Here is a 19,739-nt window from a genome sequence, read left to right on the forward strand (position 1 = left end):
AATGTTTCAACCTTGCTGAATGCAATTCTCTCACTTCTGCAGTTAGTTCTTCACATCTGCAGCAGCCTTTTGGAGGAGTGCACACAGCTTTCCTATTCCATTGCTGCTGGCACCCTCCTTTCTCTGAATCTATTTCACTTACCTAAATCCCACTTAAGAATCAGAGAAGGCAGGACAGAGGGATGAAAGGAAAAAAAAAAAAAGGACAAAAGATCAAAAGATGTGAATGTAAAACATAAAGAATAAACTACATAAACACAGGTATTACTGCACTCTACATCACTTTAAAAGTGCTGCCTTCTCTCCCATCACCCAAAGTGACCATGATTCACCACAACTTAATGCATGATAAAGATCACAAAGAAGCAGCATTAAAGGCACTAGAACTGAGAGTGGGTAAACCCACTGCTCATTAAATGCCTTTAGCAATGCATAACACTGCTAATGGACCACAACTGGAATGACACATTGAATTCTCTAAGAGCTAAATAAAAAAAAAAAAATAAATTAAAAATCTAAGATTTTTTTCTTATGATGTTCAAACTTTCATGACCCCTAGATAAGTGGTGAACTTCAGAGACAAATTATTCTGTCTTTATGCAGCAGGAAAAGAAAGCTTTAGTGAGAAAGACTGCAACACAAGGTGCCCCTGCCAGAAATGGAGGGAGCAGCAGCCACCACCACTATACCAAGGACAAGTGGCAGACCACATCCCACTTGGTCAAGGTATAGACAGCGTGCAAAATTTACACAAGCAACGTCCTGTGGAAGTATATGAACCTTTAAAAGCTTCCAGAAGCACTTCCATTTCAGCACTGAATACCGAAAGGGATTTTCTACAGCCTCCTCCTTTTGACACTCCAGCTTCATGCCAAACATGATCCTTTCCACCTCTGTCTCCCCCTCCCCATTGCTGCCTGCATTCCTCACAGCAAATTAACAGCTCGAAAAGACTGCCAGTTTGATGCAATTTCATGTGCTTGAATACAGTGTTCTCGGGAGTGCTATTACGGAAATTTAATCTCCTGAGAAATAGATCAGATACCATTAACAGAATGAAACATAAATGTTCTCTATGAGTTCCTGGAGAAAGCCTGTGTTGGGTCTACAATAAAATATGTAATTTGAAGAATTGTTATCAAGAAAAGAAAAGGTTTCGTATGAAGAATTTTATTTTATTCTTAAAAAAATATGCACTTAAACAATGAATACTAAATGGTTCCATTAAAACTGAAGAAACCCATTGTTTTCTATGCTAGTCAGAGTCATGTTTCTCCTATTTCCCTTTTCATTGGCTGCCACCTTCCAAAAGTGGACAGTGCCCCTGGTTTCTGCACAGCTGTAATAATCTGAGCCAGAATACTGCAGTGAGAATGAGGGATTCTCACAAGCAGGGACTCACCTTTGGGATATGACAGTTTTCAGCTCCAGCCAAGAACGTAGGAGCTCTGTCACAAGCCACTGAGATAACATGCTAAATTAGCTCATCTCCTGGGAGACTCACTCCCACCTGTTCAGCAGCTCCAGGCCAAGCTCCTTTGAGCCCTGTGTTGGATCTGGGTACGGCAGAGGTATGTCACAGTGCTCTTCAACTCCTCAGTGTGGATTTTATGCCACTGGGGTGCTGCAGTGGGGAGTCTGACTGTGCCAGCTAATGGCACTGTGAATCAGGGCTGTCTTGTAAAAATTCACAGCTCAATCTGCTTACAAACATTAAGTTACATTGGTAACCTCAAACCTTGCTAAAAGAGACAGAGGATTCAGCAGTGGCTCTTTGTGATCTAGCATACAGCAGGGATGGTAAATAATAATAATAATGGCCAGTCTTCACGAGTGAAGATCCTTGGAAGGTCTTTACACCTTCCAGCCTGCGCATTGGATTTTTTAGGTGAGACACAGTGTGCGCGGAACTGAGCCCACCCTTTAATCCTAAGGTTCATCTGCCGGGGCCAAGTGAGTTTGGACGGTGGCAGCGAGGTCCTCAGGACGTAGATGGGTTGCCTTTTAAGGGCTAACGAGCCCCACCTGCCCGGGAGTGGCCCTGACCGGGAATCGAACCCGGGTCTCGGCGGTGATAGCGCCGCGCCTTTACCACTAGACCACCAGGGGCTCCAGCAGGGATGGTATTGACAAATAAAAAGGCAAAGTCCCTTCCTCATTTCACGAGATAAAATTCACAACTTATAATAAGTGCCTGAACCTGCCTGTTTACAATATGATCCTACACTCTTTGCACACAATTTGTGTTGCTCATGTGCTATAAAGAGGCTTCGGTGTCACAGAGAATCAGGATTGTTGCACTCTTGCAGGCAAAGCATGTTGAGCAAACAAAGACACCCAGGGACAACGACTTTCTGGACAGCAACCAGATGAGCAGAGCAGGTCTGGAATGATTTTAAGTCACACCTCCCAGCAAAAAAATTAAATATGTATCTTCAGATACAAGATCATAGCTCACATGAAGTTACATTTCTTTGACTGCATCCCCCCATCCTTACTAAAGACATATGGTTCACATCTAGTACTTTTGGTCAGTTCAGAACTGCACTACTGACCAAACCTCTCAGTCTGACCTATCTACCACGCTCTAACTCACATTTTATAGTACCATTAGAGTGCACAAACTGGTTTCATTTTGGATGAATCTAAATCAGAAGATACTGGACAACTAAAGCACGTTCACCCCAACCTGGAACCAGTCTGAAATAACCCCACCATACAAAATGTGTGTTTGGAACCTCAACACCATCTCTCTGACTCTCATAGTGTGGATCCACACTACTTCCCAGTGTAAGCACACCCATATTTTTTTAGTTTAATCTACTATGGGAATAAAGTAATAGCACAGGACTCAACTCACAATGGCTGAGAATATTTATGACCTTGAAAGAAGACAGCAGGCACACAGGGATTGACATCCCCCTGAACAGGAATCCCAGAATTACCTGAATTATTAACACCATAGAGGAAAAGCCTGCAAAATGCAGCTAAAGTGCACACTGATTTTCTTGTTTGGATAAATTTACACAATTAGAGGCACTTTTCAGCATAGTATATTAGATTCTCCAACGGTACTCACGCTTCAAGATACTACAGGCTTTTTCTGTGAAGTACAGAGTGGCAGGGGAACATTAGGAGCATGAAATATTAATCTTTCTATCATCTTTTTCCTGAGTCTGGCCAAGGTTTTCCAAGTGAAACGTGTTCTCTCTCCACTTGAAGACTCCACCCCTATTATTTGAAATTCCATCTGTTCTGTAAAATTCAGAATTGATTACCTTAATGACAGCTAATAGGCAGAACTGTTCCATTGATCTGATTCCACTCCTCCATGGAGCCCACTTCAGTAAGGCAGCCCTCAAGCTGTTTTGCCTCGACACTTAATTTTTGATCTTTTACATGGAGCTCCATGCAAACAGTCATTAACAACCTTGTCTAGGACATGAGCACATTTCAGAGCAGCATCTTGCTCCCTGTAAGCCCCTGACAGTTCTTCTCTATATTGCAAAAGAATGAGAACAATCCTTTATTTCGAGTGTTCAAATACTCAATTAACCAATCAACCCTTTAACTATGTTTTATAAAAGGTGTTCTTTGAGAATCTGTGATCCCTGTTATCCTTGATACGCTGACTCACTTTCTAAAATACTTGAAAGTCTCATTTTAGCATTATGCCTGTTATCACATTTTCATTTAAAAATCAGCCTCCTTATCTTTATATATGACTGCAGAGCTATTTGCATTCCCAAAGGCCACTAAAAGTAACAAGAACTGGGCTAAATTAAGATAACAAATTTACAGGCTTACCTTAGAACACACAGATCTTCAGCCTGTGTAAATAGATAAAGCACATTGTCACAATACTTGACCTGTTGTTGCTATTTTGTTTTCCTTTTTTAATGGAAAAGTGGCTTTAATGGTGTATCCCCATACCCAGCTAACAACCCCCAAGACAGAGGACAAGATTCTCTAGTCTGCTTGAGCCAGATCCCAAGTCTATTAGTGCCTACAGGCTTTGCTACGGACTCCTGAGCACTGGGTCTCGCAGAAAGCCAGCTGTAATCATTGTACACTGCATGGTATCCAACTCCAACCACTGAACAAGAAACCACAGCTGTGTCACAAGCACCCCAGTGCACAGAGGCAACCACGTCCAACTTAAGGCTTGATCAAGCAATCACAACTTGACAGCACGAGACAGTATTACTTATCGCTTACAGAATGTCTTCTGTACACGATGCCCAAAAGACTTAAAAGTTCAGACTCATGAAACAGATAAGCAAGGCAATAAATGATAGGAATTCTGAGTAGTTTAGCTGGCAGGGAGGTGAGAAGCACTGCTTATCAGAAATAAATTGTATAGAAGCATTTTTAATTGCCTAAGGAAGAAAGGGATTGTCTGGCTTCAGCAGCTAAGGCAGCTGCTTATCTCCACATCACATTCATTTTCTAATTATTATCATTTTTGTAAATCTCAAGACAGAACATGACTTCATTTGCATATAGATACAAGTCTAAAGTAGATTTCTTTAAATTTATGCCTGCAAAGCTTCTGCAGATTTTTCCAAACTTTCCCCACCCTTCTCCTGCACTGTCTTTTCATGCCCAGCTTCTGTTTAGGTTAGCATGGTAGGACACAGCAAAGACTTAAGCCAGCTGTGTCACTTGCTTGCTTCTGGATTCTGGGAATGTCACAGCAAGGAACACAGAAAAGGGATGGTCACAATCTCCTATGACAGCAGCAGCTGCTTCTGAAAAAGACTCAATCCTCTACAGCCAGACTAGTACTTTGCCTTCAATATTTCTCCCAGCTACAATTTTCAGTTTCTTGATCAGTTTTAAGCAAGAAAAAAATCTCAGTAATTTTTGATATGCAAAAGCCCAAAAATAGAATTTCAGCTAGAAATAGAATTTGAATAGAGCCTTTTTTCAGATATGAACTGTTTTAGATAAAATAAGGGTTTAGATCTGCTTTTGGTATTGGAAGATAAAAGTGCACTCAAATCAATGGACAGAGATTGGATTTGACCCCCTGCTGTGAAGCCATTTTACTAATAATGCATTGTGAAAACAAAAAAAGAAATTATGGGAGTGAGCAAAGTTGCTCAGACTCAAACATTAATATTCATCAATATCATTGATATTTATATATGCTTGATATTTCTATTTCATGCTCACACTAGGGCAGAGCTGAGAGAGGATGTACTTTCAGAATATTTAAGCATGCCATATGGGTATAACTGCAATTCAATCAGTTACAGAATATACTCAATTAAGATTCTGCATAATACTAAAGACTTATTCTGGGCATTTTATACTTCATGTGGGAAGAGCGAAGTAGCAAAGACATGGCATGCCAAGAGCAAAGTGGCACTGGGCAGATAACACTACTTGGAACAAAAACACTGCTCCTTTATAAAGGGTAACACACACTTCTTGGCTTACAAAACCCGTTACTTTTACCCAGCTTTAAGAAGGAGGAAGGGACAGCCCCACAGCTCTTTGTTCAAAAAAGGCACTTATACACCCCTGCCTGCCAGAAAACACAGCTAGACTCATTTTAATCTGTAGCAAACAGTGAAAAAAATACATACTCTGAAAGCATTGGACAGAGAAGCAAAGAAACCCAACAGATGCAGGGTTAGATGAAGTTTCTTTACCCTGAGTATCAAAGTTTTTTCCTTCTTGTTTTCACTGAACCATTGAGCCTGTTTTGGCCATTAGTAAAATGTCACCCTGAAAATGCAGATTATATGATGCTATTTCTGGTGCCTAGTGTCTTCCCATGCTTTCCCTTTCCTCAATTCCCTAAAACAAAGTACAAATGAAGAAAAAAAAAAAAAAAAAAAAAAAAGAAAAACAACGCGTGAGGCTCTCAGCCTACCAAGCCAGGAGGAACTATTTTAAGAATTAATTTGTGCCCTGAGAGAGATCTGTTTAAATTATCCTCCCATGCTGTCCTAACCAAAGATTAAAGTGGTGAACTTCCAATGTCTTAAGGAGACGAGGAAAACTGAAGAACTGGAGCGTCCAGGCTCCCTCAGGCACGGGCCCGAGCACGGGGAGGAGAAGCTGGTGCTGAGGAGAACGGAGATGCTGATCTGCCGGTGTGCCCGGAGCCCAGGAACCTTCACCAGCCTCAGCTGGAGCTCAGAGATCGCAACCAGACTTCCCCTCATGCAACCACTTTCTAACTATGCCTATCCTTTACGGCTGAGGATACCTCCCTTTTTTTTTCCTGCCACCCGCTGCTTTTTTGACAGGGAAAGTTTTGACTTCATTCTGTCCTGGTAAGTGTGGGCAGACAGCAATATCCTCTGTAATACAGGTTGGACAGAGAAAATGAAGCCTTTAACTTTCTGCCTGTACAGTAACACATAAAACAATTTCCATGAGAAATAAATTAATCGAGTTTAGGTATGGTGCAAGCACGGCAATTTTCTCCAAAGCCAGTGGGAGTTAAACCTACTTGCATCTGCTTTTTGGCCCCCCCACACCATCCATGCTTGCTCATGCACAGCCTGAGCCCACGCTGTACCCTGAAGTGTCCCTCCAAGACAATGTCAGACAAAAAAATTCCCCTAAAGTGCACAACAACGTCAGAAGCTGAATCCCAGTTTTACAATTCTATATCCATCTGCAGAGGGGGGTTTAAATACTCTTACCCCTTCTTCCAGCAAGAAGGGGCCTCCATCCCAACATCCTTCCCCCCCTACCCCTCAACATGCATGTAAGGAACAAGTTACAGAAGAAACCTCTCTATAGTCTTCAGCAAGAGGTACAGGTTGTTAAAAATAGCACAATTTCAGCTTACACACACACCGAGAAAGCAGACCTTGAACACAGCTACACAGCACTTTCCTCCTGCCACTGACTGGTGACTCAGTTGACAGTTTTAGGAATGCACACCAAAAAGATTAAAAAAAAAAAATCATAATAATCATACAAGAAACACAGAGCTATATAAAGCAAATCTGTATTTGTTCGAAATTGAGGAAAATAAGCATTACCTGGTCTTGTTGTTGGGCTTGTTTCCCTGATGCATTTTGCTCCTTGGCTGTAGTCATGCTCACCTATTTGTGCCCACTGCAGTGGCAAACAGGATTTTACTCTGTGTGTGTGTGTGTGTAAGCTTGTCTGTGTGTTCAGACATACACACACACACACACAAAGACTAAAGGGATACGGATGAGTAACTAGTCCATCACTTAATCACCAGCTGAGAAATTTCCCACCCCCACAAAAAGAAATAAATAAAAATGCTAGGCAAAAAAAAAAAAAAAAATCACTAGTCTGGCTGTCTTCCCCCTTGAGCCTCTAAAATAAAAGCAGAAGCAGGAGCAGAGAGAGAGGAGAGAGAGAGAGAGAAGGATGCTGTGGGGGCTTCTTCAATTAGCAACAGCCTCTGCAATCGTCACAGAAACAATGATAACTGCTTGGCAACCAGCAACTGGCAGCTCGGAGCCGGAGGCAGCGATGTGGTCCTCGCTCCCCACCTCCACGGCGGCCGCCCGCGCCTTGCGCATGCACCGGCTGCCTCGGCACACACTGCGCGGCTCGCTGGGGATGGGCACAGCTCGGCGCTCGTCTCCCCTCCCGCACCCGGGCACAGGGGCCGCAGCCGCCCGCCGCTCAGGAGCTGAATCCCGCATCGCCCGCGGTGCCGGTGGCGGGAGCGGCGCGGATGCGGAGCCGCCGGGGCAGACGCGCTCTCGCCTTCTCCCCAACTTGCGGAGGTCGCAGTGCCCTGGCAGTCCCCCGGCTACGAGGCAGAGCTGTGTCAAGGGCAGCCTCTGCCCCGCTGCAAGCACGGATCTGGAGGATGCAGCGTGCGCTCCCAGGGAAGCAGGATCCCGCCGGTGGGATGCTCGTCTCACTGCCAAAGGGTGGCACGTTCACGTGCCCTCAGCCTTCCCCGGCCCCTCTCCATGTCCCTGACACGATGGGGGCCACTTTGCATGTCTGATGTGGTGGCTGCCTCCTGCGCCCTGGTGGCTGCCATGTAGGTCACGTTGCAGGGTGACACACCAGCACACGTTCCCTGCTCCGATCCACGCTGCCATAGCTCGCTCCCTGCGGATTCTCTGCCACAACAGAGATCTCTCTCCAACACGGCAGAGCTGTCAAACTAGCCTTCCTAAGCACAGCTGGCCACCTTGCTGTGCAGGGGGTGTGCCCTGAGCACGAGGCATAAGGCAAGTACCACTCTCCAGTAACCCTCAGGACACCTCACATGGTTGGGCAAAACTTAAGAGCAGCATTGACATTGTTCAATATTTGCTTGGGACTGATGCAAGTCCTCACTCACCTCAGTGTCAGGTGATGTAAAACTGCCATGTTGCTGCTTTTCCCATCCTCACCTCCTACCCAGCACACCCAGGATTGAGGAGGGATCGATACGAGGCTGGACAGAGCCCAGATCTCACCTAAGTGCTGTAGCTCTGTGTAAAGCTAAATGTTTTCTCACTCACGTGATACTGGGATCTCTGCTGAGTCTGCAGATAACTAGCTAAGGAAAAGAAACAGCAGAGTGTTTATCTGACAAGGAAGTGACTATACCCCATTTGATCCTTAATTTTACAACATAGATTTGTTATACAAGGTCACATTCACTAATGCCATTTGAGGCAAGGTCTCCTTACACTTGGGATCATTTTGATCCTTGGTTCAGGGACACATCACTGACAGGCCAAGTTTTTCTAGAGCCACCACTGGGACTCCCTAAGCATTTCTGCATTTTCACCATTACATGTCACAGCAGTTCATAGAAACCATGACAGAAAAAATCTGCAACGTGGAATTGTGCTGGTAGGAAACTGGACAACCTTGCCTCATCCCAGGTGCCACAATCCAGGCAACAGCTCATTTAAAAAAAAAGTGAATAGCACCTTTCTAACAAGAAACAGAAATTTGCATTTAAATCTAACAGCCTGTGCCAATTTCTTGCTTGGTTATACTCAGACACAGTCCTAGCTTACATTGCAATTCCATCTCTTTAGTCCCAATAGTTTTAGTCACAATATTCTGTATATGTTTATAGTGAGGTTATTGCTCTTACGTTTTTTCCCTAGCTATCAGAACAGAATTGTTTTCAAGGTCTTATACAAGTGGATCAGTTTGAATTTTCCAATTGGCTTGGTCTACTTTTCTACCTGTTGTGAGTGGTAATGAAGGCTTGCTTTACTTCACACTTACGCTGTTTTTGTTTCCAAGAGGAATTCAAATGAAATAAAACTGTCTTTGGAGATTGTTTTTTTCGTTTTTTACTCCCCTAGAGTAGAAATTTCCAATCCTGGGAATTTCTGCACAACAAATCCCTCTTAAAATATGGGCCATTCACTGTGTCCCTGACCCCTCAGTACTTATACTGGCAATCCCTGAACTTAATTGCATTGATATTAAAAATTAACATACCTATACCTATCTACAAACCCATCCAATTCCTTCAGAGTTAGCAACTTAACACACACAGTTTTCACTTGTTTTTTGGCCACTCTTCCTTACAATGTAGATTTTTTTCCCCACTAAGCTTGTTGTTGGACACATAAGAAGTTAATTGTGCTAATTAGTTCAGCAGTTAGCTATGCAGATGCATAGGGCTGAGCCTCATTACATGGGGATGCTTGGCACCACTACCCCAGTGTTACTGAAATGCCTTGATCTCTCTGCCTGGCAGTACCTCCCTGTCACCCCTGACCTGTGCGGGGTGTCTCATCCTCTCAGATGGCCAAAAGTTGCTGCTCACTGCCAGGAGGATGTGAAAGCAGGGGACAGTGACATCCTCCAGCTCTCTGTCACCACCCTTCCTTAATCAAAGCAGTTCTGAGGTTGCCAAATGCTTCCTGAAGAGACACTGGAGGAGGAAGCAGAAATGCTATTCAGAAATGCTCATTACTCACAGGCAGAGAATAATCTGCTTGCATATTAGCAGGGCTGAGGACATCCATCCTGACCTCTGTGCTATGTTAGGGTACCAATTTTATTGCTTGGCTGAGTCATAACTGATGAAAGATTAATACATCCCTATCAAAGGACATGAATCTGCATCTGCCAACCCCAACAGCTGCCCAGGCAGAAGGATTTATACAGACAGTCCCATTTAGGGCGTAGCAGGAGGCACTGGCAGACACTGGAAGACAAGGACCCTGGGATTATGTCCTTCCCATCCACCCCATCTGATCACAAGGATAGAGGGAGCAGGATGTTCCTCCCTGCCAGGTTCAAAAATGCATCAGGCTGTTTACCCCCTACTACCCATCATTGCAACAGGTTTGTCTCCACTCACTGCCTGTGCTATGTGAAAAGTCTGTCTCCAGGCTCTCTCCCTTCCACAAAAGCTGCATTCTCATCATGAAAATCCTGCATTAATCCATGAGGTCCACACTGTGCCACCATTGGGACAGCTCAGGAGCACCACTATGAGCACAGACAGCTCTCCTTGTTTACCAAGATGCATGTTTGAAATGCCAGCTACAACCATGTGAATGGCATCCCCACACATGACAGCAATTAGCTCCTCCAGCACCACAGCAGGATAGACAGAGATTTCCTTCCCATCAGAAGAGGAGGAACCAGCGACAGGTGAAAGGAAATGTTCCCAGCTTCTCAATTCATCTTCACCCCGAGTGCTTGTTTCAACAAAATCATGCAGCACTGCTGCAATACAGATAATTTTTAATTACCTTGTAACAAATTAGTCACACATGTCCTAGAGCCTTTCCTGTTCAAAGCAAAGTGCTTCAGTCTCCTGAGACTGGCAGGAACAGGATTGTGGTCTGGGATCATTCTCGAAACTCTCCTTGGAGTTCACAAAGTCATCACAAATCTCACTCACACTCAAAGACTTGAAAACCTTGAACGTTGCAAATCGAAATTAATGTCCCCATGGCTTTGGGAAAAAAGGTGGTCTAAAACCTTAAAATGTCATCAATGTGAAGACCTGTGAACTCTTAGGAGCTAAAGTACAGTAAGCATTGCTTGTGATGATGCATTACAGCAGCACATGGCAGGAAAAGAAGCAGTTTGTTACTGCTCCAAACATTTTGAAGCAGATCGGTTTACTAGGACCATCCTTGATTCTGCCCCTCCGTGACGGTAGACGTGTCTGCTGTCCATGGGTGCAGAGCAGCTCCCTCATGGGAAGCAGCAATGGACTCTCTCAGGAGTCAGTGCAGAGCATTCCCATCCCCTGCACGTTACAGAGGCCAGATCCAACAGCAGCCTGTGCTCACAGAGAGCCCTCCAGCTGCACACATCTGTTCCAGGGAGTACAGACTAGGGACAGTGATAAGCCTGTAGCAGCAGTGGGTACAATTATTTGATGCAGAACCCTTCTGCTCCATTAAAACCTGGGGTTGTGGCTGCACCACACTGGGCTGTTTATTCCCCTTTCATTTCCGCATCCAGCAAGTTGAAGCCAGTGGGCAGAGTGGGTAGAAATTAGTTCTATTTGGTTAACCATACCTTTGCACAGTCTGCTAATGTTCTCCCTTCTCCACATGAAGACCAAATCCCACGGAGAGCTACGTATCTGATATTTTTTGTGGGTCTAAGCCATTAGTATCTGGGGTGCAGCAATGTGTTACCTCCAGCAGAACACACCACACGATCTGCTTCTGTACAGCCAGCCCCTCTGAGCTTCACACTCACTGACAGTTCCCACTGCTTTGGCTGGTTTGCTCTCAGTTCAGGAAGGACACAAGGCCCAGGAAGGCACATAATCTGGCAAGATATGACAATGGGAAAATCAGAAGTAGGTTACAAAGGAGAAGTTCTAAGGACTACGGTTCTTTTTGAAAGTTATAGTAGATGTAATAGATATTAGAAAGATAACTCAGGAAGAGAAACAGACTCTGCCAGCACAGATATCCACTATAAGGAATGTGAGATGAGCCTGTAAAAATGTCGTAGCTGTGGATTTTAGCATTCAGTCTTTTGAAAGGTGGATCAAAACTGGCCCACAGGACGCAAGGGAAACAGTGCTCAGTATGCACTGGTGCTGCTTTCCAAGGCGGGGAGGCAGCAGGGAGGGGACACAAGGCTGGCAGCTCCTGCAGCAACTGTATGAAGAGGTCTACCTGATCCATGCTCTTCTAAGACCAGCAGCATACTCCCAAAAAGGTAAATCCATTTAATCTCCAAGACTGATAAAATACATTTGCAACAGAACAGAGCTGTAAAACCATGAAGGCTGAATGGCTAAAAATCTCTTTTTAGAAGAGTTTATACTTTTAGATGCTTCAAAATCAGCCAGACATTCTGGCTATTCATTCTGGAGATTTCTGCTTTGTGCTCATCTGAATAAGCTTTGGAGAGGGAGAATTTAATTTTGTTTTGTTCCCAAAGCACAGTTTGTGCCCTGCCCCTCTCCAAGAATGTGACAACAGTAATATCACATTATTGCACAGCAACATCCCCAGTTGGAATTTGGAATTGGAAACACTTAGATGGTAGATCAGCTGACATCAGCTTTACTCCTACAAAGGCTGCAGAGCATCTCTATTGCCTACACACCATCCCCAGCACTGCTTCTCATAATAGTTCCTAATAGAAGACCATAAAAACACTGTAATCTTGTTCCAAATTAATCCCTGTCTTTGGCAAGAGTTCTCATTTTGTCAGAGCATCCCAAAATTAATTTTCTTATAAAGGAAGAAGATCTTTGGCCTTTAAGGATATATATTAATTAGCTTTATCTTGCTCCAGCCCCAATACTGTCACCCCTCTCTGGTTGTCTCCAACATGTTTGTTTGACCAAGGTTTGGTCATGGGAGAGTCTCTATGTCTGGAAGCTCCACTGAGAATGCTTCTGTCTCAGGGATCCACTCGGATGATTTTCCAGATTTCCAAAGTTCTGCGAATAGGCTAGAGGCAATAACAGATTATGAATATAGTTACAGATAAAAATATGTAACACTTCCATTACCCATGACCAAGATCATTAGGAAAGCAATTTGGTGTGTTATTTTCATTTAACAGACCAGATTCGGTTTGTTTAGTCAGTGCCATTAATTAGTTATTTGCATGAATATCTGTTCCTACAGGGGATACACTTCAAAATGTTCCCACAAGCTTGAGAACTCCTGCTATCTGAGACAGCAGGTATGTGGCAGCAGGGGACACAGAGACAATGGGCACTGCAAGAAGCACTTGTGTTTCTGTGTAATAGTCCCATGGTGTTGCTATTTGTCCATTACCACAGCCTCACTAAGTCGCCTTTATTTTTTATTTTTTTTTATCATGAGCATGAGAAGGTAAAGTTACTATAATAGGTTTATTTGAAGCACTATATTCTGCTGCTTCCCATTTCTTGCTGCCTCTCCGAGTTCCAGGACCCCACAGTTCATGGTAAACAAATAAGACAACACAGAGATGCAAGCTGTGAAGAAGTCTGCTCTTTCATGCACAGCTAGAGCTATTTTGCATAGCACTTTCCTGCCTAAATTGGAGCATGACTCTGGAGAACACAGCAGGTATTTGTGCCCTTCTCACTTCTGGATTACGTACCCACTTTGGTTTGCTTACCCTGAAGATCAAACGTGTGTGCTGACAGTCAGAATTTCCTATTGAAGTGGATGATATTTTTCAAAAACATTACTTCTGATCCACTGTGGGGTTATTTTTTGAGTTGTTGTATATATTTTAATACATCACTCCAGTCTCGAAGGCAGATGATGAGCACTGCCATGGTTATTTGGCGCTGTGTTATCCCTGCAAAGAATACAGACCATGTCGCTGGCTTTTCTCTGCCCCTCTGCCTGTTCCTGCTGGTGTGACCTTGGCAGCTGTAATGCAACAGATGCCTCTTTCTCACTTGTTTATCTGTGTGAGAGAGACTTCTGAGGCCCCAACTTCAGTGCCAGCTGTGAATTGTCTCCAAATTGTTTTTTCAAAGTTTGCCTCCTCACAGTCTGGCTTAGTATTTCTGCTCTCCGCACTCTTAGGGATCAATATTCACTGACATTTTCCCCACATACCCCCTGGTTATTTCTGGGCAGCAGCTGACTTCCTTACTTATTGACTCAGTATGTGCTGGTTTTAACTGTTGTTTTAGGAGTGGAAGGATTTATTTCTTTGCTCCCTACCTGTTGGGGTTTTTTCCCCTCTTTACTTAAATGTAAGTTTTACACAATAGCCACAACATATGTTTTGTAATCCAGGTCAGAAACTGTAAAAGATATCACCAGTGTTGAGAAAACAGAGATAACAAAATAACCCCCCCCAGCCATTTTCAAACAGAGAATCCCCATCTTCACAACAGCTGCAAACATATTAGGCTATTTAAAAGCCTACTGCTTGGAAAAGAGAGAGCCTCATCTTCATTTTTAGCTGCAACAGTGATTTATGGGATGAATAAATGATCTGCATATAAGATGATGACTGGTTTAAATGTAAATGTTGTGAAAGACTTCTTATGTAAGCACATACATTGCCTGAGAGATCCTCGTACATAAAAGCCACAGCTGGAGCGAGTGGCTTTTTAAGCATTTGTTTTATGAAGTACACTTTTCATCGCAATGGTTGTTATTTTTCATTCACTTTTATATCAGCTTTAACAAAAAAAAAAAAAAAAAAAAGGAAAAAAATACTTGAACTTACAACAGGAGCCAGACACTTTCAATAGTGAGGTTATGCAAAACACTGACACTGTTAAATAGATATTTATAACATACATTCATCTTAAAGATGTTGTGCTCATTTGAAAGTTATACCATGACAACGGATGAGGTCTCACAGGGGATGCAGGCATAAGAACCAGACATCCTCAGTTTCTGAACATAAGACCTGATATGTGGCTGCATCATATCCCACAGTCTGGGCAGGACTGAACCCAACTTTATGCAGCTGGAGAGATCTCCTTGGGAACTGCTACCACTGGACCCTGATGAGTGGTGACCCACTGGGACACCGTGTTAGCCTCATGATAACTTCCCTCAAATATTCCTAAACAACACCAAGAGGGGCAAAGATATCAGCTCTGCCACCTGCAGTAGTGTTTTCACTGGTGTTTACTGCCTCCCCAGCATCCTCCCTGGAGCTGTGGGGCTTGTTGTGTTCACTGCCCTCAGTTACTGGTGGGGGCTGTGATGTCTGTGAGGGTTTGTATACTGGTGTGTGTTTTATCAAGCGTTTCTAGATCTCTTGGGATGAAATCTGTTATGGTAACCATATGTTGCTGCATTCCCACCAGCTCTGTGGTAGATAAGCTTTTCCACCAACCCAAAATAGCCTTCTCAAGAGTCTGAACAATGAAAACACTGCCAACACTTGTCTTCTCTGAAAGAGGCACAAAGGAACCCAGGGTCCTTCCTGTCTGCTTCACATCTTTATTTTTGGAGAAGGCAAACCCACAATATTTTCCGATTCCTGTACTCAAGTCTGAAGGTGTAAGGAAGAGGCAGAAAACAACTTGGGCAATAACTCCACTGAGCAGAGGAAACAAGTGATGCACAGACTCATGTCACTTCATTCACTTTCCTCCCCTCTGCCTCAGTACCCACACCCTGCACTCACCTTTCTGGACCGCAGGTTTTGAAGAGTACGTGCACTGACCCAGAGGACAGACAGAGCTTGTTACCGGTATGTTGAATGCCCTCTAGTGGAAACGCTATTTACGGAAAACGGGCCGCTGGAAAAGCCTACCCAGAACCCCCACCACAGAGGTAAAGGTTTACTAAAAGGATAAAGAGCTTGTATGAACAGAATTCAATTATTACTATTACAACCTCCAAAGTTGATTTCCTTGTGATGAAGCAAACATAAATCAGAACAATGTCTTGCTCTAACTTTCAAAAACTGACCAGGAGTTTCAATGTGCCACCTGTAGCACCTTGGTTTCATTCTCAATGGCACTTTTAAAAGTGTGCTAGCACTATGTCTTTGTTTTAACTGCCTCAGTGAATTACTCTTCAGCTTTGAGAATACTCCACCAAGCCAGATTCCCAACTCACTAGAAACCAGTTGACACAGTAAAGAAAGTGAAAACCTTACTGCATGATGTACAAACACACACAATACACAACTGTCTCAATACAAACCTAAATAGCATAATTAATTCAGGTAATGTAGTGGTGAAGTCCTGTTCCCATCTATTTATTTGATCTGCTTGTAACTCAGGAAAATTGATGCAGAAGGAGGGGTGTACAAGATCTATATATCCTATACATCTTACTGAAACCTTCTGGAGAATAGTAGGGCTCTGAGCACAGCACAAGACCTCTAAAAGGACATCCTTTACTTAGCATTGATAATATTCATTAATTACAGAGACATAGTAGGTATTCAGCAATGCCACCTTGGGCACTCAGGCAGAGCTGGAGCAAGGGCAGATTGCACAGCACCTGATGTGCCACAGGCAGAGGAGGTGTAAGAGCCCTCACATCTCTTCTTGAAATGACACAGTGCCTCACCCTTACCCCAACCTGTCCCTACTAAAAGCAAGAACAAGTCCTTAAAAGACTGTGGCTGTCATTGGCAAAAGAGCAGCAGCACAGAGGTGGGATGTCCAAAATGTACAGGGATCTGTCCAACACAGTTTTTCCCTTATTATGGTTTGATATGGTATCTTTCCATTTTACCATATTCCAAAGACAGCAAAGAAGAAGTAAGGACACAAACATTTCAAAGTAGCCCCCAGCTGTGAGCAAGTCTCTGAATTCTTGCATGGGAAAAAAGATCTGTGATTTCCTCTAGTTTAGAAAATAGCAAAAAAAAAAGGTATTTGGAGACTAATAGAAAGTTCCACAACATTGCCACAAAAAGCTAGGCAAGAATGTGGACTTTTCCCCCTGAATGTATAACCCTTAGGAAATCACACAGGTATGAAGTGTGAGCTCGAGTGCAAGAGAGTGTACCAGACTGAACCACATGCTTGTCACAAATAACCAATTTATGTCTAATTTATACACCTCCCAAATTGCATGTAATTACACAGATGTAACATGCCCATCGTAAGTACAAATATAAAAATCAGTTACAAGTGGTGCACTCCATCGCCTGCATACGCTGTAATACCAACCAGTGTCCACAGAGAGACAAAAGCTGAGCCCACTCCTCTTCCATTTATCAGTCCAGCCTGCTGTTATCCAAACCTATGGCCCAGTTACAAGAAGAGATACAGAAGGACTTAAAACCGCCAACCAAGGTCAGAAGTAGGAGGCCACAGCGGATCAATACCATGTGCTCAGGTCAGGCTTTGTTGTAAACAATGTGTTCTGAAAAACCCAGGGTCATTGCCCAGCTCTACCAGTGAAATATCTGCAATGTGTTATGTCTGGAAAGCTTACAAAAGTTCGCCTTCATACATGAACTTTAACTGGAAAAAAGTCTCATCATCCATCACTGCATACTCTGTTGAGCAAATCAGAATTTTTAAAACAAGAAGGAGCAGATGTCATCACTCCTGAGAACATTATCAGCCTTTTATCGTAAGTATTACCCAATGACAGTCTTTTGAACATATTTTCCAGGGATAATAAGGCAGTTTAGGGCTTATATTTATTCACGGAATCAGCAGTCTTTTCATTTCTATTGTTCACCTCTGTAGATCAAAACTTCTGCTGGTATGGGAAGTGACTGCAGAATGAGATGTTTAGAGCCTTAAGCTGCAAGAGCCTGAAGTAGTAGAAATGAAAGTTGGCCAGCAAAAAAAAATAAAAAATAAAAATTATTCCACCTGCCTTATAGAGGAATCCAGAGCACTGAGTAGTTGCTTAGCTGCTTCTCACCTTGTCTTGTAGTTTGGTGACGCCAGAACAAGCAATAGCTACTCTGAAAGGATTAATATGAGGAGAAAGCACAATAGATTGATGGGTGATGTCTACACATTCATGTGTGCCAGCAAATCTGATCTCAGCATGAGAGGAAACTATTGAAACTATTGTTCAAAGTCATGATTCTTCAGTAGTACCTTGTCTGACCACCTCACCCCTTCCAGTAGTCAAAGTCAAAGTATATGGGAAAATTCTAACCAACAGATCAGGCTTTTAATTATGTCCAGAGATTAAGTCAAGAGACAAGCTTTCAAAACCAGATAAATCTATTTTCAACAATTTTTCCCCCTTCACAGATGCCAGAGACAGGCTGCATGTGATTAAAAGCTACAAAAATAGCAGTTACAGTCCAGAAAGGATGATTTCATTTGGTGTTTTCTTTAAACTGATTTCACCTCAGATAGTATTGGCAGCAGAATGACACAGACCTGATTCAACAGTTCATCTTAATGGTTAAGTACTACTCTGAGATTGTTGCTTTACCTACGTGGTAGTGGTAGAAAGCAAATTAATATTGGCTTATAGTCTACCCAGCACAACAATTTAATGCTTTCTTAGCAACTGTTCCATTAGGACGGCATGAACTGTAATAAAATAAACTCTTTTTATCTCATTACTAAATAAACTTTCAGTATCACTTTCTTTGGTAGAGATACATACCTTAGCAACACAGAGGGTTCAAGCAGCAAGCTCAGAGAACATTCTTTAAAGGTTTAATTTTTTTCCCCAATAACAATATGGCATGTTAACAGAAGTTAACACAAACACAGCTGGTAGAATTAACCCTTATGATAGATGTACACCTCTGCTGAAAGAGTAGAGCCCACACTGAGTTGTGGACCAAGGTACCAAAATGTCTCTTCACTTGAATTTTCCTTCCATGAAGAAAAGGGATAATTAATTTACTTTGGATGAATTCCTTTTTGGGAGACAGAAACTTAAGTATATTCCTCAGATTTTGCACTGTAAATGAGGTTTAAATTTCTATAATCAAAGACACTTGATTGCTTTAAAAGGCTGCTAGAGCTTACATCCTGGCAAAATCCTGTGCATCTTCTCCCGGGCATTGAAGCTCCTTGATGTCACTCTGGCTCTGTGAAGTGCCTGTAAGTGGCTGTAAGTGCAATGCACATCAGTTTTAAAGCCTCCTTACATAGTCAGAGAAGTGCTGTGCATACACGGTATAAATGAACATCAATTTTTTGTGTGCTGAAGTCAACCCAAAAAGCGTATATTTGTAGAACAGTCCTGTAGTATAGTTGCATACAGTCAATACAGCCAACATATCATAAACTCACTGTAATGAAATTAAATTAAAAACTATTTTTTTTTTAATACATTATTTGTATTACAACAGTACCCAGGAGCTGCACAGCTGGGGGTTCCCTGTACTTTGGGCTAGAGATGTTTCCAACAGAAAAACAGACCCTGCAGAAACTAACTTACAGTCCCCACAAATATTCTGCCTGACACCTGCCCAGCACACTGCTGCCCATTCCTAAAGAGACCATTTTTACTATTAGTGACTTTCTCTCTTCACAGAGGACAGATATTTCTTTTTCCAGTGCTCACTTCTGAGGCACCCTGTTAAAAGACTCTTTCTGTGTGTGCAGCGTTGCATCTCTCCCCATCCTTTCACAGACCATTTCAAAGTACCCTTCCTAGATACGAAAAGCTTAAATGGTTCACATAATCATTCAGTAGCTTTAGGTGATGCTACACATCCATTTGGGTTGAGCAAGGATTCAAAAGGTACAGTTCCCTGCACAGGTCCTCAGCCAGCAGCTGAGATCTGATGCAACCTCCACTGAACTCAGCGTTCTGTTTCTTCTTGCAGTGCTGGGCTTGGACACAGAGACCACAGCCTTGCTGGGGGCTGAGATCTGGGCTTTACCCTGCAGCTCAGAGCTACCTAAATACGCAGCTTTGGGCTAAGTATCAAGAGGTAATTCAATACAGGGCTTTTCC

The 19,739-nt window shown here is 43.0% G+C and overlaps 1 protein-coding gene across 4 annotated transcripts in view; it reads right to left on the reverse strand.

Annotated features, from left to right (window-relative positions):
- Positions 1-19,739, reverse strand: part of DPP6 (dipeptidyl peptidase like 6) — a 544,128-nt gene that overhangs the window by 240,522 nt on the left and 283,867 nt on the right. The window contains exon 1 of one of the 4 annotated variants that reach the window (XM_050314861.1): positions 7,011-7,460. The exons of the other annotated variants lie outside the window; for them this stretch is intronic. Coding sequence (XP_050170818.1) covers positions 7,011-7,067 — 57 coding nt within the window. The 5' untranslated portion in view covers positions 7,068-7,460. Of the gene's footprint in view, positions 1-7,010; positions 7,461-19,739 lie in introns of those variants that run through there. 4 annotated transcript variants of the gene reach the window in all.

This window comes from Myiozetetes cayanensis, unplaced genomic scaffold (assembly GCF_022539395.1).
Source record: "Myiozetetes cayanensis isolate MyiCay16 unplaced genomic scaffold, myiCay2020 scf1, whole genome shotgun sequence".
Lineage (NCBI taxonomy): Eukaryota > Metazoa > Chordata > Aves > Passeriformes > Tyrannidae > Myiozetetes > Myiozetetes cayanensis.